This window comes from Phascolarctos cinereus, unplaced genomic scaffold (assembly GCF_003287225.1).
Source record: "Phascolarctos cinereus isolate Bilbo 61053 unplaced genomic scaffold, phaCin_HiC Scaffold_2;HRSCAF=192, whole genome shotgun sequence".
NCBI classification, from domain to species: domain Eukaryota; kingdom Metazoa; phylum Chordata; class Mammalia; order Diprotodontia; family Phascolarctidae; genus Phascolarctos; species Phascolarctos cinereus.
The window spans coordinates 5,576,768-5,604,130 of record NW_027555625.1 but is presented as its reverse complement, the minus strand read 5'-3'; the positions used below and the strand labels follow the sequence as shown (position 1 = coordinate 5,604,130).

Here is a 27,363-nt window from a genome sequence, read left to right as displayed (position 1 = left end):
AGACTGGGGAAATGAGGCTCTTCCTGCCCTCTCAGAGTTTACAGTCTCAGTTTCCTCATCTGTAAAATGGATATCCTAATGTTTGTATCACATTCCTTGCAAGGCTGTTGTGGGGGAAATGTTTGGCGAACCTGAAAGCCCTCAGGGAGGTCCATCCAGGTGCCAAAGGGATTTGAAGAGGGTGCTATGCGAATCAGGGCTTGGAAGGAAGACAGGAATTTCAACAGGGAAAGATAGGAGGAGGCTTCAGAGAACTAGGTTTAGAGATAGAAGGGCCTTTCGAGGCTCATCTAGTCCAGCTGGAGTTGAGTGAATGGCCCAGGATCACACAGCTAAGTGGCCAAGACAGGATTTGAACTCAGATCTTCTCATTCCAAATTCAGGATGAGGAGTCTGTTTCAGGGACAGGCCAGGCTCAGAGGATTGCCAGAACAGCAATGGGGCTGGACTGTATGAGGGAAGAGTGGGGAGAAGGCTGGAAAGGTGGGTGAGAGCCTCGAATGCCAGGGTAAGTCATCTGGAGTGTGTGCTCTAGGCAGCAGGTATTGGAGAATGGGGTGGCATAATGAGTCTGCCCAGAGGGGACCCTGGAGTGAAGGGAGATGGTTGGAAGGAGGTAAGGGATGAATGGAGGGGGGGATGTTGTGGAATTGGCAGGCTGGGCTGCTGACTGATCCCCACTAAAGAGTCACTGAAAGATGAGTCTTGTTTTCACTCTTTTTTGTCCATAATGTGATAACTGGTCTCTAGGAGGCCTTAAATTATAAAATGTCAGAACTCGCTGGACCCTCAGAGGCGTGACTGCTTGATCCCCTCATTGTCCAGCTGTGAACCGCAGGGTCAGAGAGGGCAAGGCAGGGGTCCTGCTTGGGTACTCAGTCGGCTGGAGTACACTGGGAGGTTTGGTGTTGGACATCAGCTTAGGAGGAACGAGGGACTCTGTGGTGTCATTGCTGGGGGCCTAGGAGGGTGGGCATGGAAGGCCAGGCTGAGGCCCTGAGGCAGTGCCCTCTCCACCCAGGAGGAGCCTGCAGACCGAGGGAGTGGAGGATGGCCCAGCACAGCTTCGCTCCCGATGCTAACACAGGCAGAACCGGAAGGTCTAATTTTAGCCCTCGTATCCTTGGCATTGTCCCTCTCTGCTCCGAGATGTTTCAGGAGACACAATAAAGTGCTTTGTTCCCACGTGCCCAGATGCCTTGCCAAAGGGATGATAAAGACGTGACTCAGGGCTCGGTGCCCATCCGGGGCAGAGGCTGATGTTCCTGGAGGAGCTGAGCAAGGCCGGGACACTGTGAACTCCACCCTGGCCAGGGAGCCTTTAGACAGCTGTGCTCATGCAGTGGGGCTGGCCTTGCCTTGCTCCTGGCCCTGACCCCTCATGTGGAGCCAAGGGATCTTGGGGGTATTTTTATTAAGGGGTCTCAGAGAAGTGCTTTGACAGCCCGCATACTACGCCCTCTTCCTTGCTTGGCAGAGGTGGCCGATCTGTCCTGTCCCCAGTGCTCTTCTCCCGTCCCCCTCTGGCAGAGGGGAAAAGCCCTCCATGACTACCTCCCTTCTCTCAGACTCAGTTTCCCCAGCTGAACAATAAGAGACTAGGCCTCCAGGGAACCTTCCGGCTCTAGGAGGCACGCCTTCTGTATGTCTCTGTCCATCCCTCTGTTGCCACCATGGAGAAGCCACTCAGGAAGTGTCACTCTGCCCTCCAGCTTGGGAAGCGCCCAAGAGCTCAGAAGACTGGGCTGCTGCGATCTTTATAGTCGCCATCGCTAACATTCACACAATCACCCTGCTTTCCTCCCGGGAGCACGCACGCCCTCATGGATCTCTGTTCATTGCCCCCAGAAGGCTTCACTGCTACCGTTTTACATAGGAGGAAGCTGAGGTTTAGGGAGGGGTCGTGGGGTGGTCTAAGGTTTGTCCAGGGAGGATCAGAGCTAAGGACCAGACCTGGCGCTCACTTCACCGGTATGAGAATGTTCTGTGTCCGTGCAGGTCAGCACCTGGCTGTGACTTAGAGTCCGTCTGTCTCAGAGAGATGCCTGCCTCACCAAGAGGTGAGTGACTTCCCAGGTCACACAGCCAGGAGGGCTGGGGGTCAGACGTAAACCCAGGATTATGGTCCCCTTGTTACAGACCAGTAAACTGAGGTCAGAACCACACCAGTAGTAAGCATCTGAGGCAGGGTCTGTGAACCCAAGTCCGCCTGACTCCAGGGCCGACGCTGTCCGCTGTCAGACGCCCAGCCTCCAGCCCTCCACCCTTAGATTTCATCTTGTTCAGTCCCGCCTTTTCACATAAAGCGAGGACAGACCCAGAGCCTCACGGCCTGTCCCAGCATGTACAGTCAGGCCTGGACCCCAGGCCCTCTGAGCCTCGCCCCGGCGCTATCAGCTCTGCCGAGTTGTGCTCACATCCACTGGGGAGTGGAACAGAAGGCATTTGCCGAGGGCGTCCTGTGGGCCAAGCGCTGTGCCGATCGCCAGGGACAAGACCGAGCAAGCCAGAGACGCTCCCTGGTCCCTTGTGTTCTGCATCGTAATGAGGGGAGACAATCCCAACTTTATCAATAAGTCACACCTTGAGGTAGCCAGGCCAGGAGTCTGGAGACCTGGGCTTTCATCCTGGTGACCCTGTCACTGCCTAGGTCCATGGCTCTGTGAGATACATATTGTAAACTTAAGCACCCCCATTGTCAGGTAAGGAAACTGAGGCACAGAGGGAGCAGTAGCAAGTAGGGGTCAGAATCAGAATTAGAACCCAGGTCTCCTGACTCGAAGCCCAAACTGCCTCTCTCCAGACCTCAGTTTCCCCATCTTTGAAATGAGGAGGTTAGACCAGATGGTCCGTAAGGCCCTTTCCAGCTGCAATGGTGTACGTGCCGAGAGAGCGGGCGCCTTGGCAGGACAGACTGCTGGACAGAAGGCTTGTTTGTAATTATGAATGAGAGCATTTCCTCCTCAAGCCTTCCAGATTAGTGGCGTTCGATGTTCTCAGCTGACAGCCTGCTTCCTTTCATAGAAATCTCTTGGAAATAAATAGGAAGGCTGGAAACAGCATACACAGGGAGGGAGGTAAAAATAAAATGCAGAGAAGTGGGGGGAGGGGGAGAAGGCTTAATGCCCCTGCAGATAAAAGGTGATCCTCCTCCTTCTGTGCAGTGGGCACAAGGGCCCCTTAAAAGGCAGCCTAGAGTCAAGAAGATGACTTAGACTCTGGCCTCAGGCACTTCAGAGCTGCCTGACCCTGGGCAAGTCACAGTACCTCTGCCTCAGTTTTATCATCTGTGAAATGGGGATAGAAAAGGTACCTACCTCCCAGGATTGTCTCTGCTCCCTATTCCCAGACCTTCATAACCTGCCCTCTCCACCTTTGTAGGATCCCTCCTCCCACCCCATGCTCTTCTGTCCGTGGACCCTGGCTTCCTGGCTGCTCCTGACGTGCAATGAGCCGTCTCTGGATGCTGGACATTTTCACTGGCTGTTGTCCCCTCAGCCCTGGATTCTCTCCCTGCTTACCTTTGCTTCCTGGCATCTCTGCTTGCTTCCAATTGAAGCTAAAGCCTCACCTTGCACAGAAAATCTCTCCCACTCCCTCTTACTTTGGGAATGTTCTCTCTGCGATTATCTTCCTTACCCTTTTATGTGTCTTATCTGCAACATGGGTGTTTGCATGTGGCCTCTCCCTTTAGATGAGGAGCTCCTGAGGGCAGGGACTGGCTTTTGCCTTTCTTGTCTCCCCAGAGCTTAGCTCAGCACCTGGCACATAGTACGCACTTGATACATGTCTGCTGAGTTAACCCTAGAAGTGAGTGGCAGAAAGGACATTGGCACCCAGGTCTTCTGACGGCACCTCCCAGGGCTCAACCCTTCTCCCCCATCAGGCGTCTGCAAAGTCTCTCTGGCCCTGCCTCCCTCCTTCACGGGGCTGGCTGGGTCATTCCTGGAGTGTCTGGGACAAAGGAATGGTGTCTTTGTAGAATTACAGAGAGGCAAGCCTCTGGCAACCCAGTCCAGATGTCCATCTCTCTGGGTGACCCTACCACCCTCCCCCTCATTTGTGCATTTCTTTCCTCATCACACCCTATACTTAGGACCTTCTTTGGAACCAATTTCTTTTGCAGGTGTGAGAGTCTGTTCCGGAGCTCCCTGGGGCTGGGGCTGGCCCAAGAGGTGGAATTCCAAACTAGGGCTCTTCTTGCCTAGTTCCAGGACTTCTCCCGTCTTCCCTTCTCAGCTCCCACTTAGGCCTTGTTGTCTCCTCCATTAGAATGAAAGGTCCTTGAAGAGAAGGATGAAGCTTTTTGCTTGTATCTGTACTCTCAGAGCTTAGCCCAGTGCCTGGCACACAGTGGGTGCTTAATAACTGCTCTGTCTGGCAGTTTTCAAATGAAGAAATTAAAGCTGTCTATAATCATATGAAAAAATGCTCTAAATCACTCTTGATTAGAGAAGTGCAAATCAAAATGCCTCTGAGGTACCACAGCACACCTATTGGATTGGCTGACATGACGAAACAGGAAAATGACAAATATTTGAGAAGATGTGGGAAAATTGCAACACTAATACATTGTTGGTGGAGTTGCAACCTGATCCAACTATTCTAGAGAGCAATTTGGAACTATACCCAAAGGGCTATAAAACTGTGCATGCCCTTTGACCCAGCAATAGCAGTTCTAGGGCTGTATCCCAAAGAGATCACAAAAACAGGAAAAGGACCCACATGTACAAAAATATTGATAGCAGCTCTTTTTGTGGTGGCCAAGCATTGGAAATTGAGAGGATGCCCCATCCATTGGGGAATGGCTGAGCAAATTGTGGTATATGAATGTAATGGAATGCTATTATTCCATCAGAAATGATGAGCAGGCAGACTTCAGAAAAACCTGGAAAGACTTGTATGCTCTGATACGGAGTGAAGTGAGCAGCACCAGGAGAACATTGTACACAGTAAAAACCATATTGTGTGATGATCAGCTGAGAGGTTCTAAGACATCTCCAAAAGACTCGGGATGGAAAATGCTATCCACATCCAGAAAAAAAGAACTATGGAGTCTGAATGCAGACGGAAGCAAACGATTTGCTCGCTCTCTCTCTCTCTCTCTCTCTCTCTCTTTTTTTTGTTTCTTCTTTCTTGTGGTTTCTTCCATTGGCTCTAATTCTTCTTTACAACATGACTAATGTGGAAATCCATTCAACACGATTGCATGTGGAGAGCCCATATCAGATTGCACGTCATCTTGCTGAGGGTGGATGGGAAGGAGGTGGAGAAAATTTAGAACTCAAAATCTTAAGGAAGTGAATGCTGAAAACTAAAACCAAACATGAATACGTGTTCTATCTGTCTGGACTCTGGGGCCTCTTGTCAGGAAAGCTCTTTGTCGGGTCTGGGGCTGCTGGGCTCACCTTTGTCCCCATGAGGGTCCCCGGGCTTCAGGCCTTGGGCGGGGGCTGAACCAGCCTTTTGAGTCAGGTTCAGCATTGTCAGGAAGCTCAGGTGAATGTGGACGATGCCGCTCTTGACGTGATCTCTGGGCCTGGGATCCTGCCCCATCTCTTCCCTTCTAGCCACAAGACCTCAGGCAAATGCCCACTGGCTAGGTGAGTGTGTGGCCTGAGGCTGTCCCCCGGGCTTCTCCCTGCTGAGATCTCTGGGGTTCTTCCGGACTGATCCGCAACTCCCGTTCACCAGACCACACATAATGGAGCTGGTGGCGCCTCCCACCCATTTGAAGACCAGACAACTGCATGGAAATCTTTGGTTGTGACCCCACCTTCATCTCTCTCTCTCCCCTCCATTGACCTTCGTACAGAATAAAAATGAGAGAGCACTAAAGCAGATGGGTAAAACCAACCAACCAACCAACTGTTCAGAGAATGTTCTGTACCCAGAGCGCCCCTCCCCCACCACCCCCTGCCCGGGGTGGGGGGTTAGGGGGGTGCGGCTCAGCTCCAGGGAGTCTGGGTGTCATTCCTCTGTGTCTGTCACCAGTCACTCCTTGTCAGCAGCCCCAAGGCAGAGGAATCAACTCTCCGGGTGGATCTCTGTCTTTCTCCTCCTCTCTCTGTCTCTGTCACTGTGTGTGTCTCTGTCTCTGTCATTCTCTTTCTCACACACACACACACACACACACACACACACACACACACACACACACACATCTTTAAGACCTGGGCAGGGTTGTTTCTCTCCTTTGGCCCGGGGCCATAGCTGTAGCCCCAACTCAAGTTTCCCGGCACCTCCCTTCTGGGGAAATAGAGTTCAAGTCCTGACAGCTGTGCCTTGATTAAAGAATCCACTTATGCAGGCTCTGCTGGGACAAGCCGGCTGCCATGAGTAGCTTTTTTCTTCCTCCTAGGAGAGCCTTGTGAGGGCACAGAGTGTCAGAGCTAGGCAGGACCTGCAGACTAGGTCTAGTCTGCTAGAGTCTCTGAGCCTGGGGTCTGTGGCCTTTTTTAAAAGAGTATTTTGACAACTGTATTTTAATATAATTTGTTTCTTTTGTAATTTTCTGTATTTTATTTTTGTTAATTTAAGAACATGATTCTGAGAAGGGGTCCATAGGCGTCACCAGAGTGCAGGTCCAATGACTTCACCTTATTTGGGGAAACCAATGTCTGAAGAGTATACTGGGAGAAAAAAAAAAAACACTGCCCTGGGAGGCAGGAGACTAGGGTTCCCAGCCTGCTTTTATCACTGGCTTACCACGTGACTCTGGGCAAGATAGTTCCTTTCTCTAGACCTCAGTTTCCCCATTTATGAGGCAAAAGAATTGGTCAAGAAGAGAGACAGAGATAGAGAGAGGGTAGCTAGATGGATAAAGATAGATGATAGAGATAGGTAGATAGATAAGTGGATAGACAGATAGATAGAGATGATAGAAATGAGAGCAAACTGGTAGATAAGAGACACAGAGTGCCTGAGCTTTCATTAAGCACCGTGCTATGTCAGTGGATACAAATACGTGCCTGCTAGACTATGTCTGCCCTCAGAGAGCTTACACTCTAATCGGGGCAGAGAGTGCGTAAAGGGGCACTGGGACGGCAGTGGAGGGGGTGAGGGCTCGCTCTGAACTGGGGATGGAGTGACAGAAGGCCAGACAAAGCTAGCCCATCCAAGTCCGGGGAGCTTCCGGGGCAGAGTCCACACTTCTTCGGGGAGGTGACAGCTCTTCTGGAGAAGACAATAACTGTGGCTATTCAGAGATTGCCTCAGAACCATCCTATGAGGCAGGTAATACAAGGAGAGCATGGGCTCTGAAGCTGGAAGAGATGCTGGACCCTGCAGAGCTCTCTCATTTCACTTCTGAGGCCATTGGAGCCCAGAGAGAGAAGGAAGCAGCCTATAGGCCCCTGGCCCCCAGCAGTGCTAGAGGAGTCTGGAACCCAGGCCCGTTTCCCCAGACCCAGCTTTCTGTCCATTATTCAGCATTCTGATGCGTGTCTTGGTTCCTGTGATTTTCTCTAACTTCTAATTCTTTGAGAGTTGACTGTTCGAGGCTCAGAGAGCTCTGGTGATTTGCCCAGGGTCACACAGCTAATAAGTTGTCAGAGTCAGGATCTGCACCCAGCTCTCTCTATCTCTGAGTCCAGCTTCCTCCCATAGCCCATACTTTCTGGGCATCGGAGGACCTCCCCAAAGGCTCCAGAGGGGTGGCATCCAAGAGGCCGAGGACCTCACAGCAGCCGACAGCAGCCCCAGCCCCTGCTCCATTTCACCAGAGCCAGCTTTTCCAAACACTTTCAAGTTTAGAAAGCTCCTTCCTCCCCGATCACTCTATTTGCACAAGGGCAGATATGGTTAGCATAGTTTCCCGTCTGTGAGAGCCAGACTGGGGCTATGCCCCCACCCTGCACACCCATACCACCAGTACCTGGGGAAGGTCCCCTGCTCAAGAGTGGCGGCCTTTGGGAAGGAGCCCTCAGGAAGAGGGGGAAGAGCCATGGGCTTAGAGGTGGGAAGGAGGCTCGGGCGCCAGCTTGGACTCTGGGGCTTTGTCCGGGGCCTCCCTCTCTGGGTATTAGTTTCATCACCTGTACCAGAGGCCTAGGTAATGTCTGTTCCCTGCCCCCTCCCCTGACATTCTCTGCTCTGTGTTCTGACATCCCTCCTGTGCTCTACCCTACAGCATCAGTGCCGATGCAGCAGCCCCCTCCTGCTGACCATCCATCCCCCTTTATTTCTGACCAGGGAACCGTTGACAAATTGGTGTGTCAATGAATGGCCTCTGAGAGGGACTCGGGGATCCTCGTCCCAGCTCCGTAAGGCAGCTCTGAGGTCTGCCGGTTCAAGCCCCCTCATTTTACAGATGAGGAAACTGAGTCCTAAAGAGGGGGAGTTACTTGTCTTACTGGGCTCATCCAAGATGTTCATGCCAGAACCAAGGATCCTACCCAGATCTCTGATTCCCAGAGCAATGTTCTTCCTCCTGCCCCCAGGCTTGACGTCAAAAGCCTCGGTGGGTCCATTCTTTATATGCCAAGAGTTGACTTCGTTGCATCATCAGTCAGTTAGGATCTGGACCCTATCTGTGTGCGCTCCTGTGGGTTTGAAATTAGAGGGACTCATGCTATGACTCCAAGCTGTCTGTGTGTACATGCATGTACATGTGTGCACACGTGTGTGTGCATGCATGTGTGTGTATACGTGTGGGAGTAGGAAAGGCCAAAATGAGAAGATGGCAGCTGCTCACTCCAATCAATTACAATCTCTGCAAAGTCAAGTCCGCATGAAGGGAAATCATATCATGTCACCACGAGGCCTGTGTTTTGGAGAGCTTTCTCTAGTCTTTGGGTGAAAGCGTGGGGGCAAGACATGAGCAGATTTTGAGTGGCATACTTTGATTTGGAAAACAGAAAAAGATGATGGTGATAGTAATGAATAATCGCTCATGAAGTTTACCTTGAAATCAAGCTGATTTTTAACAGTGTAATGGGATCAGGCCCAGCCAGTCCCCTCTCACAAGCTAGTCTGATTCTCTAGCCCCAGGCATACACCAAATCCCTGAAGGCTTGGGTGATAAAAACAATTTCATCTCTGAATTATTGTTTTCTTCCCCTAATTAATTAGTTCTGTGGCAACCAGACCCCTGGGTGGCTACCTGGCCTCCACTACAGGCGTTGGAGCCCCCTGCAGTGACTTTGTGAATAAGGGGCTGGCAGCCAGAAGCCAAGGTGGGGGATGGGGACAGGGAGCGCAAGGGTGTTGGGGAGAGAATGAGTGGAGAAAACTGTCATCACTGATGCTGCTGACGGGCCTTTCAGGCTGGTCGAGACTTCTTTGTCCATTCAGAAAAACTGAGCAGAATACTGGCTGCCTTGTCAGAGAAGGATGATGCCTAGGACTGAGGGAATTGTCAGCATCCAGTCTGAGAAGTCAGGTTAAACTACAGGCTGGGCTTAAAGCTGCACTAAGAATTGGGGGACCCCCTGATTTTGGCTGATCAGTGGGCTCTGTAAAGAGGCCTTTGCTGAGAGGGGAAGAAAGAGAAAGACAGACAGACAGACAGACAGATGGACGGACAGTTCTGAGGCCGGCCTGGAGAGGACTTTGGGGACATGGCAGGTGTCTTCCAGTATCCTGAGGGCCATCATATGGAAGGGGGATTCACTTTGTTCTGCTTGGCCCCAGAGGGCAGAACCAGCAGCAAAGGCAGAATGTTCTGGCTCTGTCGATGGTCCAGCGGGCTGGATGGAGACCCAACTCTGAGGCTGCTCAGCCTCCTGTCAGGGATGTCTTGCTGGAGAATCAGGCGTGGGAATAGGTTGGCCCAGTGGCCGCTGAGGTCCCTGGCGGCTCAGAGGCTAATGAGAAACTGGCCTTCTTGGGAAGAACGAATGTGGTTGGAAGAATGAGAGGATCAAGGAGCAGTGGATCTGGAATCAGGAAGACATGAATTCAAATCCAGCCTTAGCTGTGTGACCCTGGTCAAGTCATTTAACCTTCATCCACCTCAGTTTGCTCCTCTGGTAAAATGGGAATAATGATAGAACCTGCCTCTGAGGGTTTTGTGAGGATTAATTATGTGTGTAAAGTGCTTTGTGAATCTTAACATGCCAGAGAAATGTCCCTTGCGTCACCATCCCTTGTAACCTCGGGGGTCTCCATTTGCTGCTCTGTCATTTAGACCCCTTCATGTGTGACCCTTCTCTGGGTCTGATAGCATCTTCTTTGATAGCCCCGCGGGGAGCACGGGACAGGGGGGGAGTCTGGGGCGAGCACCCAGCACGGGGTGGAGGCAGGGTCTGGGGTGGGGAGTCCTCACTGGCGGATCCCTGGGCGAGAGGCAGAGCACAGCTAAGCTGTCCTCCCGTCTGAGGTGAGGAAGCTGAGGCTGCCTCAGTGTATCCGGGTTACCTAGGTGCTTAGACTGAAGGGAGGATGCCCGGGCCCCTCTTTCGCTGAAAGGGCCCTGAGGGATCCCCTCGATTTTAAAACGTGCCTCTGGGTCAGTCATTTGGGTGCCTTGGGAACCGAGAGTGGAGGCTAAGTCTGGTGGAAGGCAGGGGGCGTGCATTGTTCAGGACCCCTGACTCCCCGCTTCACCACCCAGAAGAGGGAAGGGCGTTTCATCATTCGTTTGGCATTTGTTACCTGCAGTTCGGGTAACCGCTGAGAGCGGTGTTCTTTAATGGAAAGAATGCCAGGTTTGGCCTTTCGGCCCTGGGTTCAAATCCCGGCTCTGTCCTTTATTACCAGGTTGCCGCTGGGGCTTGGTTTCCCTTCCTTACAATGGGAGACGTGGTTCAGCGGCGTCCAGGGCCCCTCCCCACTCGAGTCCAGGACTCTGGGCCGCTCATTGTCCCCGTCCTTCTCAGGCACCATGGGGAAGCAGAACAGCAAGCTGGCCCCGGAGGTGATGGAGGACCTGGTCAAGAGCACGGAGTTCAACGAACATGAGCTCAAGCAGTGGTACAAGGGCTTCCTCAAGGACTGTCCCAGTGGCCGCCTCAACCTTGAAGAGTTCCAGCAGCTCTATGTGAAGGTACCTGTGCGCCGGGGTGGGGGGAGGCAGGGGGCCAGGAGAGGGGACGGGGGGTGGGAGGGTGGGGAGCACCGGGAGGGGGGTAGGGGGGTAGGGGGTGGTCTGGGGGGGAGCGCCTGGCACAGGGTGGGGGGAGGGGGTGCCGTCTTCGGGGAAGACCATGCCAGCGCTGATTCACTCTAGACACAAACGTCCTCCTGCACAGGTTATCAAACAATCTCCCAGAGGCAGAGGGGTCAGGCACGCCCCAGCTCCCAAATGCCTGTGGCTCCCTAAGGGCCCATAAGAAGCACTGAACAATTCAATGAGCATTTTTGAGGGGCTCCTCGGGGCAAGGCCCTAGGCTGGGTACTCAGGGTATAAGCTCAAAAAGAAGTTGCTGCCCTCAAGAAGCTTACCTTCTGGGGGCGGGGTACAATGCAAATTCATCAGTGTACGTCACAGTATCCTAGTTTGAGCTGGCCTACATCTTCAAGACTAAACCTCTCATTTTACAGCAGAGGAAACTGAGGCCGAGTGGAAGAGACTTGGCCCGATAGTCAGTGTCTAAGGCAGGATTCAAACCCGGCACTCTCCACTGCAGCATGCTGCCCTCTCTTTACTGCCTGCCACAAGCTGTCCATGAAAAAACCACTTGGGGGGCAGCCAGGTGGCTTAGTGATAGAGCACCGGCCCTGAAGTCAGGAGGACCTGAGTTCAAATCCGGCCTCAGACCAAACACTTGACACTTACTAGCTGTGTGACCCTGGTGGGCAAGTCACTTAACCCCAACTGCCTAAAACCCACTTGGAACCTTAGCCATTAGGCTCAGTACAAAGTGCCGGATGTGTCTGTTTCAGAGTGCAACCTTTTGGGCTCCCCCACACACCACCCCCAGAATTCCCTTCTTTCTCACTCCCCTCTGGGATGTGATTGTGGTATTGGCTTCCTTTTCCTTTGGGGGGGGGTCAGGGCTTTCCACATTGCCTCTGCCCCTTCACTCTTCACCTGCTCCCAGGTCTAGATCACCCACCCCATGCCTGGAATCTTTGCCTTCCAGGCTGTGTTCGGATGCTGCCTCCTCTCCCATGAAGTCCTCCCTGATTTCCCCAGCTGAAAAAGATCTCTCTCCCTCCTGGAACTTGGCTGTAGGGTCCGTCCTTGGGTCTCCAGCTACTGTGCATCGTGCATAACACACACATAGCCTAATCTCACGGTCCCCCTTAGCAGATCAGAAGGTATTTGAAGGCAAAGACCACATTGTTTCTCAGGAGCAGTAGGAAGGAGGTTTCAAAGAGGTTGATCTAGGGAAAGCTTCCTAACAGTGAAAGGAGAGAAAGGGGCTGTCTGGGGAGCTGGTGGGTTCCTCCTCCTTGGTGATCCTCCAGCACTTGGGAGTCTTTGTGGGAATTCCAATTGTGTATAGGCTGGCTGCTCTCAGACCATGTGATTGATTCATCTTTGGCTCCCCAGTGCCTCTCTCTCAGAGAGGTGAAGTCACAGAGCTGGTCAGTGGCTGAGCCAGGACCTCAACTCTGAGCTCCTCCTTCTAAGTCCATTACAGACTGACCCAGAGCTCGAGAGCCCTAGACCTCGCTCAGCCGCTGACTCCCTCTGTGGCCTCAGACGTTGTCCTCCCTTCGTGTGCCTCAGTTTCGTCTTCTGTAAAATGAGGGGGTTAGATTCGAAGGCGCCTGAGGTTCCCTCCAGCTGGTCCTTTCTCTCATCCCAATAAGTTTCTGCCATTGAACTGAAGGAAAGGAAGGTGGATGGACCTGTCCTGAAATGTGGCACGACTTCTCTGAATGTGTGGACAGATCAGATGCCCCCTGCCCGGGGGGGGGGGGGATGGGGAGGGGGTTGTCAGAGCATCGAGACCTGCACAGGAGGAGGAATGGGGAGGTCGCCTCTAGAAAATGATCTCACAGCTGAGGCTGGAGCCTTCAGAATGTCTTCAGACGGAAGGTCGCGGTTGCTTGTGGCCCAGGCAGCCCCCCTCAACCCATCAGGCTTGGCCTCCGTGGCTAGAGGGGAGGTGAGAGTGACCCACCAGGACAGGGAGAGTCTTAGATGAGCTCCTACTGCCCATCTACAGTCAGCAGGGACTTACTGGGTCTGCTTCAGTCAGCCGTCAATCACTGAGATACTGCTACTGAGGAGGCGGGCAGAGCTCTGTGGGTGATGGGCAGGCTGCTAGGGCAATGCTCTCTGTCTAGGAGAAGCCGCCCCCTCCCCCGTGCCCCTGGCCCATAAGTGTCAGAGGCAGCTGCCTCCCTGCTCCATCTCTTTCCAGGGCAGCCCCCCTCTCCTGAGTTCTACTTTGTCTGTACCATAGAGATCCGAGCCATGGAGAAGGGACAGCCTTCATGGCAAAGGAAGCCAGCAGGAGAGGGTATCCAGACTGGCTGGCCGTTTGCTCCCTCCTGTCAGCCTCTGATCGGCCCATTCAGATCTTGTCATCTTGTGGCGTCCCTCTGAAGAGCCATCCCAGGGTGGGGCTGGGGCCTCCAGATACAGCAAGGAGAGGTCAGGGGAAGCACTGAGCTTCACCTACAGAAGTAGGGTGAGCGGAAAGGACAGGGACGTTAGCTGACAACAGAGAGGCGAGGGAGGGATTATGTAACAGAACCTGAGAGGAGTCGGAACTAGATGAGATGAGGAGGAATGGAATGTTTACAGAAACTTCCATTAGCGTGCTGGGAAGATGCCAATATTGCCACCAGCTGAGGTCCCCCGCTGTGGGCCTCGGGGAGGGGCTGAGCACTGTGGCCTGGCCTGGACTGGTGGGGGGCCGCTCCCTCAGGGGAGCCCCCAGCTTCAGGCCACTGACATCCCTGCCTCTGCAGTGGGTAGCCAGAACCTGGATCCACACCTGAGAGGAGGCACAAGAAGCTTTGACCTGGGAGTCAGGAGAGGAGAGAAGGCCCAGGATGGCTCTCTTACCTGCTGAAGCCGTGGGACACGGCCCGTCACTCAGCGGCTCGGAGGCTGTTTCCGCTCAAATGAGGAAGGGGCTACCCCATCCCAAGGTGACATGGGGAAAGCGCTTTGCAAACCCTGAATCATGCTGGACAGTAGCCAGTCAACAAACTTTTGTCATGTGTTTGACCCTGTGCCAGACACCAGACGGAGATCTTAGGGCCAAACCTGCAGCATTGTCTACCTTCAAATGCACTAATACTTACAAAGCGCCTGGCACACGGCAGGTGCTTAATAAATGCTTCTTCCTTTCCCCCCTCCTTCTAGAAAATTAGATTCCACTGGGAGGAAGGCCAGGCACAGATAAGTAAATAAAAGATGCATAAAAACCAACTCCAGAGTCATTTTGGAGAGGCATTAACAACAGAAGGTATTCAGAAAGGCCTCTCTTCAAGGAGAGGCCCTGGAAGCAAAGGCTCAAGAAGGGGCGATGAGAAGAAAAAGGCATTCCAGGGCTAGAGACTGGCCCCTGCAAAGAAAGGCCTGGAGGCAGGAAATGAAAATGGGGCAGAATAGCTGTAACAAACCAGGAAGGCTCAATCGATCAACCAACATTTATTAATCACCTACTGTGTACCGGGCACTGGGGATATGAGTCCCTGGCCTCCAGGAGCTTGCAGTCTAAGGGGGAGACCGCATGCATAGCCACGTGCCAGAGCTACACGGTGAAGGCTTTGAGGGCCCAACCAGGGAGACAAAGAAAGGAGCCATCAAGAGGCTGGGTGCTAGACGGCCCTTGGGCATCGTCTGGGCCAATCCATGCTGGTAGACCGTCAGAAGAAGGAGTGGAGTGGGTCTTCGGAGGGCCTCCGGCCATCTTTCCTGGTGCTGCACCATGTCACCTTCCCAGACAGTGACAATAGTGGGAGCCTGGCCCCTGAGTCAAGGATGGACCCCTCTGCCTGCCTCAGTTTCCTTAGTTGCCAAATGAGAAGGTTAGACTCCATGGCCCCTTCAGGCTCTAACCCTCTCATCCGTGCCCTTCTCACTTTCTTCCCTGCCCCCAAAATGGTGTAATTAAATCTCTTGCAAATTGTCTGTTTTCCACAATCGTATTCATTGCTGGGCTGAGATAAATGAATCTGGAGAGGTCTGTCTGATTGCCCATTCAGGGGGACAAAACCAGCTTCAAGCGGATGCTCACGCTGGGGGCAGGGCTGACCACTGCAGGGGAATTGAGTTAGGGAGGAAATGACTGAAACCCCCAGGCCTTCCCCGGCCCCCGAGAGCTGGGCTCGGGGGCTGGCTTCTCTAGGGCCAGGATCAAGATTGAGGCCTGGAAGCCGATGACCAGCGCTCAGTCAGTGTTTGTCGAATGAATGCAGGAAGACACGAAGAAGGGAACAGAGCAGAGCCTCTTGTCGCCGGGTCTACTGCTCATGGGCCACGCTTGCTGAGGATGTGGCCCTTCCACCTTGGAGGGTAGCCAGTGAAAGGTTGGTAAGCCCATTTTACAGATCAATCAGTCAGCAAACATTGGCTGAGGCCTACTAGGTTCGAAGAATCAAGCTTATGTTCTACAGACGAACAGACCCCTACACCAGGAATTTCGCCACCCAGTTGGAACAGCCAGGCCCACCATGCTTGTCACATGGAGGCTCTTGGCCCAAGGGGACATTGGCCAAGCCCCTTCCCCTCCCAGGCCTCTGCTCCCTCCTGAGATCACTTCGTCTGACTCAGAAATCCTGGGATCGAAACAGAACATCCACCTGCCCAACCTCCCGATGACGCAGCATTTAATAAATGGTTAGGGGACTGAATCAAATGGGAAAACCTGCCAGTGACCAGCTGTGCACCCATGGGCAAGCCGTGAGCCCCTTGAGTTTCCTGTTCTGTAAAATGGGAATGATGAACCCTACCCTGTCTCCTTCCTGGAGCCATTTGGGGCATGAAATCAGCAAATACTTCTAAAATCACTTTGTAACCATTAAGTTCTGGCTTTGGAGGCTCATTCAACCCCAAAGCCATCATCCTGAGACAGGGATGGACGAGACTGTGGCGGGGGAGCCCTTACCCCCATCTGTCGCCCCTGCTGGAACTTTGATGCTAACGAGGCCATCCTTGGCCCCCCAGTCATTGTCCCTGCCAGCAAATGATGATGTCGAGATGTGAGGCTACTTATCTAGACAAGCTGTGATGCTGTTAGGCCTGGGGAGCCTCAGCCTCACCATCGGCCCAGATGTCATGTGCCAGGTCCACTCTCCTGTCCGGGCTTTCCCCGTGGGAGATGCTAACCGAGTTCTTTTCTCCACCATCACTGAGGGAGGAAAGGACAGGGCATCCTGAAGAGTCTGACCGATGTCTGAAAACAGCCAGTCTGGTCCCGACTCCAAGGGACGGCCAGGTATTGAAGATGTGCAAAGATGGTGTTCAACGGAGACAAATGTAAAGCCCTGGACCTGGGTTAAAACAATCAGCCTTGGGAGGGAAGGATGGAAGAGACGTGCCTACTGTGGATACTGTGGAGAGCCTCTAGGGATCTGTGAGTGCACACTAATGGGGTGCTGTGCCACATTCCTAGAAAAGCTCCTGGAAACCAGTGAAGTTGAGGATGCCCCAGTGCAGAGAAGAGAAGGGAGAGCATTCCAGGCATGGGGCAGAGCCTATGCAGAAGCATGGAGCGGGGAGATTCCGAGTCACATAGGGGGACGCACATGTCGAGTGTGCAAAGGGCTACGATAGGAAAGAAAACCTGGAGACAGATTGGGAAGCAACAGGAAAGCGCTGGAGCCTTGAGTCGGGCTAACAAGGTTGGTCTGGCTCCACGGGAGGGCTATTCTGCCAGCTGTGTGGACGATGGGTTGGAGGCAGATGAGACTGGATGCGGGGAGCCTCGGGAAAAGGTGATAGCAGTAGCAGAGGGTGGGGAGGGCCCAGCAGGGGAGAGCGGGGGCCGAGCTAGAACCCACAGTCTTTGTCACCTGCTTGGCTGTGAGGGATTCTGATGGTGCAGAGGCATAGCTGGGGTCGAGAAGCATTTATGAAGTATTTACTGTGTGCAAGGCAAGTATCTTTGAGGAGAGGAGAGCCCTGCTGGGGTTTGTCCTGATCAGACCATATCTGCATGGTTACATGTGGCTCTGGGCAGAGAAGAGCACTCTGGTTGGGAAAGGGCCAGAAAGATCAGTTGGAGAAACTGAGGACATTCGCCTGGCTGTGCCAGCAGTCACCGGTCAGAGGGATTTGACTTGCTCTGTGTGACCCCTGTGGGCAGACCCTGGCCAGGCGGGGTCAGCCTCTGGCCAGGTGGGTCGGTGTGAAGAGCTAAGGTTAGGTTTGTTCCTGCCAGTGGGACTGATCCAGATGTGGTTAGATGGGCCTCTGTGAGCTTGGGCTTTCTTCTCATTAAGGGCGTCCAGCTGAGCCCAGATGACCACCCGTCTTATGGTATATGTAGCAGGGCATGGATTGAACCAGGTTGCTGCTGAGGTTTTTCCAACTCCGAAATTCTCTGATGCTGTAGCTAAGAATGTCCAAAAAGGAAAGGAACTTCTACATGCTACCCCCACCCCCACCTCACACTGCACGCATATACACATGACACTCCATTTCCTACCTCCCTGTCTTTATACAGGCTGTCCCCACTGCCTGGAAAGGTGGTGAGTTTCCCATCTTTGGAAGTGTGAAAACAGACTGAATGATTACTTATCACTTATAGGCTGGTCCTGCAGTTCTGCATCAGCTGAAAGGGTATTCCCAGCTTTAGTGCGAGCCTGGGAATGGCCTGGATATCAGGTGTTTGGACATGCTCTAGGCAGGGTTTCCACTTGAGTTAATGGGAAGCAAAGAGCTGGTGCCTGAAATCCCCAGAAGAGGTGATAAGGTAACAGCCTGCCTCCCCTTAACTCCTCTCCACAAGCACTGGGTCATGGAGCTGGCCGAGATCCAGCCTGGCTGGGCTGGTATGAAGCTCCAGGGGCCGGCCCCTTCTGTCTGGAGCTCAAGAAGAGATGGCAGCAGGCCCCCGGGAAAGGCCCACTTCTTCTCCACCTCAGGGAGTATCCCAGCCCCAGAGACCAACCCCACAAATCCCAGAATCCCTGAGCAGAAGGGACCTCCCCCCTGTGCAGCCCAACCTCTCTCTGACCAAGGATCCCCCCCCCCCGCCCCGACAGAACGGCCAATTTCATCCCAAAAGCACCTTGCTAGGAGCTGGGTACAAAGATGCCCACAAAACAGTTCCTGCCCTCAGGGGGCTTACATTCTGTGAGGGCACCACAGTAACAGTGGTAATATAATTAGCATCTCTATGGCCCTTTAAGGTTTGCCCAGCCCTGTTACCTGTGCTATCCCACTTGGTTCTCACAACAAGCCTGTGAAGTAGGTATGTTTTACAGATGAGGAAACTGAGGCAGATAGGGGAAGTAACTTGTCCAAGGGTCACAGAGCTAGTAAGTATCTGAGATTTGAACTCAGGTCTTCCTGACTGTAAATCTAGCTCTAATCTGTGTAAATGGATAAGTAAACATACATACGTACATACATGGCTAGAAATCCATCCATCCATCCATCTGTATACCTCTCTCTCTCTCTCTCTCTCTGTGTACACACACACACACACACACACACACACTCCCACCGTAATTCCGTGAGAGTGTCCCCACAGTGGCGGAGTGGGCTGGGGATTGGCTGAGCCTCCTGTTGGTGGACCGTGGGTCTTCAGCTTGTGTTTGAAGTCCTCTTAGAGGGAGTCTGCCCAGTACGACGCAGAGCCACAGACTCGGAGACAAGTCCCAGCTCTGGTCCTTTAGCTCTGTGACCTTGGACGAGTCATTTCCCCTCCAAAGGTCGTCAAATTAAAGGAAGCACAAGAAGGTGCATTGTGTGGGTCCTCTTGGAAAGATGGAGTGGACAAGAGTGATTGTGGAGGAGGAGGTTTTGGGGAAGCCACAGCCCAATGAAGGGAGCAGCCCCAGAGACACTGAAATGTCCAAGTGACAAAGGGACGATGTCAGAGTCACAGGCTGTTGGTGAAGACAAATGAGACGATGGTGGATACGAATGGGAGGTGGAGGGATCTAAGGGAAAGACATCCCAGGCCCCACCCTCACTGCCTTAGAAGCAGCTCACTACTCCCCAGGCCTCAGTTTCTTCATCTGTAAAATGAGGTGTTTGGACTCAATGGCCTTTGAGATGCTTCCAGGTCTAGGTCCAGAATCCCAGGGTCCCTTTGTGACCATGAGATGCTTTATAAACGCCAGGGAATCATTCCTCAGCCAGCTAGCTGTGTGACTTTGGGGAAGTGACTGCCTTTCTCCTTGGCTTCCTCATCTTTAAAACGGGGGGAGCAGTCCCTGTGCTGCCGACCGCCGGCGTGATGCGGTGACAAAAGGGCTGGCAGACCCTTGAGCAGCCCGCAAGTGTAGGCCGTGATGGTGATGACTAATTAAAGTACCGGGTGGGGGAGTGGCTGTGTCATTGTTATTTGGATTGTAACAAATTAAGATTGTGTGATTCATTTCAGCCAACACTGAGCTGATTTTATGTCATGGATGCATTCATTCATTGATTCACTTTATGCATCTTGGCCTACTCCCCCACCCCCGGGAAGCCAGAACATGCAGTGGCACCTGGAATGGGCTTTTCAAGTTTCGGCAGGTGGTTTGAGAGGTTTGACAGGGGCTGAGGAGGGAGGCTGAGGGGAAACTGAGGCACATCTGGGCAAGAGAGGACAGAGGAAGGCGTGGGGTGAAGTCACCAAGAGAGAGACAGAGATGGTGAGACACAAAAGGAGACAGAGAGACAGGTTCAAATCCAGCCTCACACACTAGCTGTGCGACCCTGGGCTTGCCTCAGTTTCTTCATCTGAAAAATGGAGATAATAAGAGCACCTACCTCCTGGGTTGTTGTGGGGATCACACACTTAGGGCAGTGTCTGACATGTGGTAGGTGCTATGTAGATGTTAGCTATTGTATTAGTATTGACTGACCTTTTCCCCTGGGTCCCCCTGAGCTGTAATAGCAGCCCTACAGAAAAAGAGACATGAATAAACTCCAGTTTGGTTTTAAAATGAAAGACAAAGGGCTTCTTTTATCAGGATAGATCCTGCCTCTCTGTCCTGCTTAGGAGGGAAGGCGCCTCTGAGAGGTGGGCTTCTGCCCCTCCCACTCTGTTGCCTGAGTACTCTAACAGGGACGTGGAAGGCTGAGGGTCCATTGGGGAGTCAGGGAGAGAGGTAGCTTAGAGCCAGGGTTCTTAAACTGGGGTCCATGGACAGATTTGGGGAGCCCACGAACTTGGATGGGAAAAGTCCATCTTTATTTCAAGATGATGGTTTTTTTATGTGTTTTGTGTTGTGCATTTGGAAACATGATTCTGAGAAGGGGTCCCTGGGATTCACGCGGCTGCCCGAGGGGTCCGGGCTACATCAAAAGTTCAGACCCCCGGTGCAGAGCCAGGAGCACTGGACCGGGACCCCGCAGGCTGGAGCTCAGCTTCCCCTCTGCCAACATCTTGCTGTGTGTCCCTGGGCCAGTTTCCTGACCTCTCTGAGCCTCAGGGGTGGGGTGGGCTAGGTGACCTCTGCAGCCCCTTCCAGCTCCAGAGTTATCCTCCTGTGACATGGGCTGTCCTGCTGCTCTGATCCACGGGGCCCCTCCTCATTCTGACTCAGAGGTTTCATTTCTGAGTAGGTAGGGTTGTGAAGAGGCAGGTCTTCCTAGGCCAGTAAAGGCTTGTTTAGAGCACAGACAAATGCTCTGAGGTAGATACAAGAAGACTTAGAGGAAACACTTCCAATCTTCACTTCAGGAGAAGGCACTGTCTTAGAGGGTCATGAGTCTAGAGCCATCTAATCCTTCCTCCCAATTTTACAGAGAAAACTGAAGCCCAGGTGGGTGACTGACTTGTCCAAGGTCACACAGGTAGTGAGTAGGGGGAGTAGGTATAACTGATTGAGCAAAGGCACAGAATCAGGAGGGCACACAATATGTTTGGGGGGCACAGAGTCCCCGAGTTTGGCTGGGGTGTAGAATGTGAGGCTAGTACAGTGTTGTGTGTTGTGTGTGTGTGTGTGTGTGTGTGTGTGTGCATGCACACACGCACGCATGTAGTGGGGGGCAGCTGGAGGGAGGGGAGTGTATTGGACTGTATGGGACTTTGAACGTCCAGCAGAGAAGAGGGCACTTTATTTAACAGGCCATAGGGAGCCATTGAAGATTTTTGAGTAGGGGAGTGACATGGTCAGATCTATACTTCAGGAAAAAATATCCTGGAAGTATCTGACAGATGGAGGTGGTGCAGCAGGTGAGAGGAGGCAGCATTATTGGCCTGTCCTGGGGGGTGGTCCCAGGAACAGAGAGCGGGTCAGACAGGAAAGCTGCAGACGCTGGACTGTGTACTGGGGGAGGGAGAGGGAAGAGCCACAGGATGTGAATGTGAGATACCCAGCGCGTGCTGGTGCCACAGATGGAACCCGTGAGGTCAGGACAGGTGTGTTTAGCAAGGAAGAGAGGGAGTGAGACAACTCCACGCTGAAGAGAAGCTTCTCAATTCAGAGGGAGCTTGGTCACTGTCACTGGACCGGTTTCAAATCTCTCCTCAGACACGTATCAGGTGTGTGATCCCACGTCACTTAACCTTTCTGGGGCTCAGTTTCCCCATCTGAAAAATGGGGGGATAGGTTTGGTGCTTCCAGCGCTGAATCTGTGACCCTGTGATCCAGACAGAGAAGGCGGCTGCATTGAAGGCAGAATTGTCTGTTCTTTCCCTTGGGACAAGTACAACAAAATGATCCCAACTCCCTGGGAGGCAGTGACTGCGTCAGCTGGGGCATCAGAGGAGACCTTGAGCCTCTAGACAGAGAAGCAATGGAGACACCCCTCTAGGCTGGGAGACAGACCCTGGAGAGCCAGGAGGCCATCCCTAGCGGAGAGAGAAGGGCCCTGCAGCTATCTGCGGAAATGCAGGTGTTTCTGCTGGAGGATTAAAAGTGCTACAGAAAACCTCTGAAGTCTGATGCCCTGGGCCAAGACCCCAGGTGTTCAGCCCTAGTTATTGGTGGGAGGTACAGGTCTGGAGCTTAACTTGGTAAGAGCCAAGATATAGTTGGGAATCATGGGATAAAGGTGATAGTTGGAACCACTGGAGTAAATGAGGAGAGAGAGACAGAGAGAGAGGAGGGAGAGAGAGACAGACAGAGGGAATGAGAGAGAGAGAGAGAGAGAGAGAGAGAGAGAGAGAGAGAGAGAGAGAGAGGAGGAAGAGGGAGAGACAGAGAGAGTGGGCAAGCAGCTGGGTAGAATAGTAGCGAGACACACCAGTGAGACAAAGAAGGGGAGTTGAGCCGGTGAGGTCCGTGAAGGTCAGCCTCCGCGGTGAGCAGGGAGGTCAAAGGGAAAGGGCTGAATAAAGACCGTGGATGCCATGATGAGGTCCTGGATGACCTTCAGGGCAGCAGTTTCAGTTCTTAGTTCAGTTTTGGTCATTTTTATTTATTTCTTCCGCTTTATGTCCCCTCGCTTCCCGAAGGATCCCCGCCCCATCCCTATCCAGAGAACATCCCTTATATTATTAATAATAATAACTCAGGCAGCTAGGTGGCACTGGTCAGAGCTCCAGGCCTAGAGTCAGGAAGACTTGAGTTTGACTCCAACTGCAGACGCCTACTAGCATGTGACCCTGGGCAAGTCAATGAACTTCTGCTTGCCTCAGTTCCCCCATCTGTAAATTGGGGATGATGGTGATAACAGCCTTACTCCCCGGGCTGTAGTGTGTGTCTCCAATGAGATGACGACGGTGAAGTGCCTGGTGCAGAGGAGGCGCTATGTGAATGGTGGTGGTGGTTTTCCTGGCTTTGCTCCCTTCGCTTTGCATCGGGCCAGTGAAGTCTCCCTAGGCTAGCCTTGGGGCCTCCCATTCTGGCCACGGCCACCTGCCACAGCCGGGGTAGCCATTCAGTGGGTGGCCACACAGAGTGACCAGTGATTGCCGAAAGGCCTTTTCTCCATCCTCTCTGCGGCCTTTGACACTGTTGGTGACCCCTGCTAGGGTTCTGTGACACCCCCTGCCCTGGCTCCCCTCCTCCCCGTCCGAATGTTCCTACTCAGTCTCCTTGGCCTCTTATGACGGCTAACAGCCGGTGTCCTTCAGGGTTCTGCCGTGGGCCCTCTTCTCCTTCTGTACTGTTATACTATTGTGTGTGTGTGTGTGTGTGTGTGTGTGAACACACACACGCACACATGTACACACATATGCACACACTACACTGTTATACTTGGGGATCTACTATTATATATACTGTACATATACACACACACAGACACACACATGCACACACTGTTATACTTGGGCATCCATCCCATCCACTCCCGTGGATTCCACCATCATCCCTCTGCATATGATTCTTCATGCCGCTTGGCCAGCCCCAGCCTGTCTCCTACCCTCCGGCCTCGCATCTCCAGCTGCTTGTTGGCTGTCTCACACTGGATGTCCACTAGACGTCTTAAACTCGCCTCGTCCAAAGCAGAACTCACGATCCCTCCCCCAACGACCGTCCTCCCTGTTGAGGACACCAGCATCCTCCCAGTAGCCCAGACGGCCACAATGTCATCGTACTCTCCTTCCTGTTCCTCGTCCCCTCTATCCGATCATCAGTGGCCAGTTCCCACCAGTCCTCCCTTTTGTGGTACCTCTCACACACACACACACACACACACACACCCCCTTCTTTCCCCTGATGCTGCCTTCACCCTGACATAGTTGTAGAGTGCTTAGCCCAGTACCTGGCACACAAGTGCCGTAGAAATGTGGGCTGCTATCATTAGCCGCTAAACTGCCCGAGCCTCCAGCTTCTGCGTGTGATGCTCCATGTCTTCTCGGTGACCAGCCCTGCTCTGGGGCTCCTGCCTGGATAACACCGACTCTCGCCTTCTACCCAGTTGGAATGAACTGGGGTAACTTGTGCCTCACCCCAGCCAGGGCTGCTATCCCTCCACCCCTTCAGGGAAAGAAGGTGGGACACCCCTCCCAAAGGGCCTCGCCTCAACTTTCCAGGACAATTGAAACCAAGCCACTTCAGCTGCTACTGAATCCTTTCCCGTGGAGCTCTGGCTCGTGCTACACAGATTAATCACCAGAAGCATAGCACTCCCAGGAACGACTTTACGTGGAATTCGTGGAAAGCGGAGGGCTTGGTCTGCCTTAACTCTGAGCCCCCTCCTGGGCTAGCAGCCTATGCTTCGTGTGCCGAGGTCCTTTCCACCTCTGACATTCCCTGATCCATCTTCTAAGACAGAGGTAATTTCTTAAAAGTACATGATAAATTTACATGTTACTTTCAAAACCGTCCTACTTGTATATGCTTCCTTCCATTTTTCCTGTGCATTTCATTTATATATTTTTACTTTCTTCTCTCTCTTCCCCAATTAATATTTATTTTCTGTTGTTCCTCTTTCCTCCAATGACTGATTTTCAAAAGAAAAATGAAACTCCTAACAAATGTGCACAATCAGACAAAAGAGACTCCCATGTTGCGTGCGCCTCATTCTGCATCCCTGGGAGGAGGCGGGGAGTGTCCTTCATCCTCCGTCCCCATGCTTGTTCATGGAAGCAGTCCGTGTTTTTTTCTTCATAACTTTGTCACATCGTGTGAATCGTTGTCCTGTTTTTCTCACTTGGCTCTGCTTCAGCTCACTGAGTCTCCATCTTCCCAAAGACTCAGACTTCCATGCCCGTCATAGACTTGAGCAGAGCCACGTCGTGGGGCCCCTTGTTAGCGCCTGGCTCTCTCCCATCACAAACAGAGTGGATGCGATTATATTTGTAGATAGGGAAGCCTGTGGGTGGGCGAGGGGGTGTCACTGGGCCAAAGGTCACGCCCTGGATCGTGACATTTGGGGTGTAACATTTTCCGGCGTGTCTGGGCCACGACACAGCCCCACCAGCAACGTGCCTGTTTTCCCACAGCCCCTCCAGCACTTGTCATTGTCCTCGTCCTTGTAAGTCAGGAGCTCGTAACCTCGAAGGATTCATGGATAGATTTAATTTTTTTTTTTTACTAACTTTTGGTCTCCTTTCTAGTCCTATGTATTTTACCTTAGGTATTTAAAAACATTCTTCTGAGAAGGGCTCCCTAGGCATCACCTAGCAGCCCAGTGAAGGAGCCCAGGACACAAGAAAGGCGAAGGACCCCTGCTCTAAGGTCCCGTCTGCTTCTGCCATCCCAAAGTTCCTCTGTCCTACGGCCCCTCCCAACCCTGACATCCTGGGTAGAGCCTTCTGGGCCGGAATGGAGGGGTGGGGGAGGTGCAACCTGCCAGGACTGAATGGGAGGGGGCAGGGTGCATCCTTCTGGGCCCGAGTGGGCGGGAGGCGCCCCAGGATGTCCAGGGCAGGGCCATCAGCTGGCTTGGGGCACCAGGGCTAGAATCAGGCCCCCTCCAGTCACCTGCCCTTGGGCACCTTGGCCATCGGCCAGCCCCAATCCCTCATAGAGATCTCTGAGTCTTTATTTGGACCCTGGGCGCCCCCACACCTGGGCACACACCTGCGAGGCTTCCTATTCTCACCGCACCGGTTCCAAGCGGTGGTGACTGAGCCTGTTGTCACCCGTCCAAGGAGCCGCATTGCTCTGATAGTAGATGGGAGCCAGGAGGGCCCCCTCCCCAGGCGACAGGGTCCAGGCCCTTCGTTTTTGCAGATGAGGAAAATGAGGCTGGGTGACGTGACGTAGGTGCCGACCCACGGTGGGGTTTCATCAGTGCTGTTGATTGATTGTCACAGAAGGTCACACAGAAAGGAAGGGGATAAGCATTTATTAAGCACCACTGTGTGCCAGGCACTGTGCCAGATGCTTTACATGTATTACCTCGTGTGATCCCCACGGCAGCCGTGAGAGGTAAATGCTATCGTTAGCCCCATGTTGCAGATGAGGGGACTGAGGCAGAGAGGAGTGACTTGCCCAGGATCACGTGGAGATTTGGAGAAATTCGAACTCAGGTCTTCTGACTCCAAGCTCTATCCACTGGGCCCCTTAGTTGCTTGATTGGAGAAGGAGAGGCAGGATTTGAACCCAGCTCATCTCGCGGGCTCTTTCTGCCCAGTCTCCACTGCCCTGCCCCTGTCATAGACCCGTAGATCCTGAGCTGGGAGCTTACCCGAGGCGCCCAACTGCATGGCTTCTGTGAGCCCCAGTGTCCTGTGAAGAGTGGGGATCACGTTCCTGCCCTCCCAGTGCCTCTGGGCTTCCGGGAGGATTCAGTGGGCACTCGAGCTGTTCTGAGAACCCCGTGGGAGCCCTGAGGTGGGATCATCTGTGGACGAGGATTTGGCAAAATTCTGTCAAATTACCGAGTTGAACTGGGGGCTCTTATCCCTTTCTGATCCCTAGAATCCTGCTTTGGACGCTTGGTAGCCATGTGACCCTGGGTGAGTCACTTAACTTTTGTGCGTCAGTTTCTTCCCCTGTAAAACAAGGAGGTTGGGCTTGATGACCTTCCCACTTGGAATCAGGGATCCTGTGGGAGCTTTCACTCTGTCCTGGAGGTGCCCCAAATCCCCTTCCCAGGGCCTGGAGCTTTCCTTTTACTGGGTTAGAATCACTGGAGCCGGAAGCCGTCCCAAGGCTTCCCTGAAAGGTGGCTGCATTCCTGGCAGGGAAGGCAGACCCTGGAGGAGCAGGCTGAGCTGAGTCCCCAGTGGCATCCAGCCCTGAAGCCGGGGTGTGATGGCAGCCTTATGTAAGCTGCCCTGCCAGCCCAGACCCCTTCCCATACCCTGAGAATCTCCTTTTCTATCATCATGAGTCAGGCTTTTTAGCCAAAATCAGAGGCTCCAGAAATAGCATTTTATTTGATTTCTTCATCTAAAATGTGAAATGTAAAAAGCCTTGAGTATAATGGATAGAGGGAGCCCCACACAAAGTTGAGGAGCCTGCATACAAGGTCCCAGGCAGCCCCCCTACCCCCCATTTGCTGTTTGACCTCGGCCAAGTCACATCTCTCTGAGTTTTCCTCACTTCTGGATTTAGGCCCCTCCCAGCTCTGATACCCTCTATTTGATTGTCTAAGAGCCCTCCTAGCTCAGACATTCCAAAAGTCCTTCCCTTAAGAGCATCCTCATATAAGACATGAAGCCCCAGGCCCAGCCTCCACTTTGCACATTTCCTAGCCATGTGACCCTGGGCAGGTCATTTGACATTTCTCAGCCTCAGTTTCTCCATTTGTTAAATAGAAATAGTAACCATCTCTTCCCTCAAAGCTTTTTTGTGAGGACCCAGTGAGGTGAGTGATTACTCTCGCCTCCTACCGCCGCGTCTCAGACCAACTGTACCACTGCCACGGAGGCCAGAGTCACACACCTAGGCACCCTGACCCCTCGCCAGCAATAGTTCTGGAAACAGTCTCCAAATCAGCACTACCATTCCTAGAAAGGATGCGCCAGCCCTTTGCCCTGGTTCCAGGTGTTTTCACTGGCTGTC

At 53.0% G+C, this 27,363-nt stretch overlaps 1 protein-coding gene across 1 annotated transcript in view; it reads left to right on the top strand.

Annotated features, from left to right (window-relative positions):
- VSNL1 (visinin like 1) overlaps positions 1 to 27,363 on the top strand; it is an 81,050-nt gene that overhangs the window by 30,218 nt on the left and 23,469 nt on the right. The window contains exon 2 of the mRNA XM_020967471.2: positions 10,821 to 10,987. Within this exon, the coding sequence (XP_020823130.1) occupies positions 10,826 to 10,987 (162 nt within the window). The 5' untranslated portion in view covers positions 10,821 to 10,825. The remainder of the gene's footprint in view (positions 1 to 10,820; positions 10,988 to 27,363) is intronic.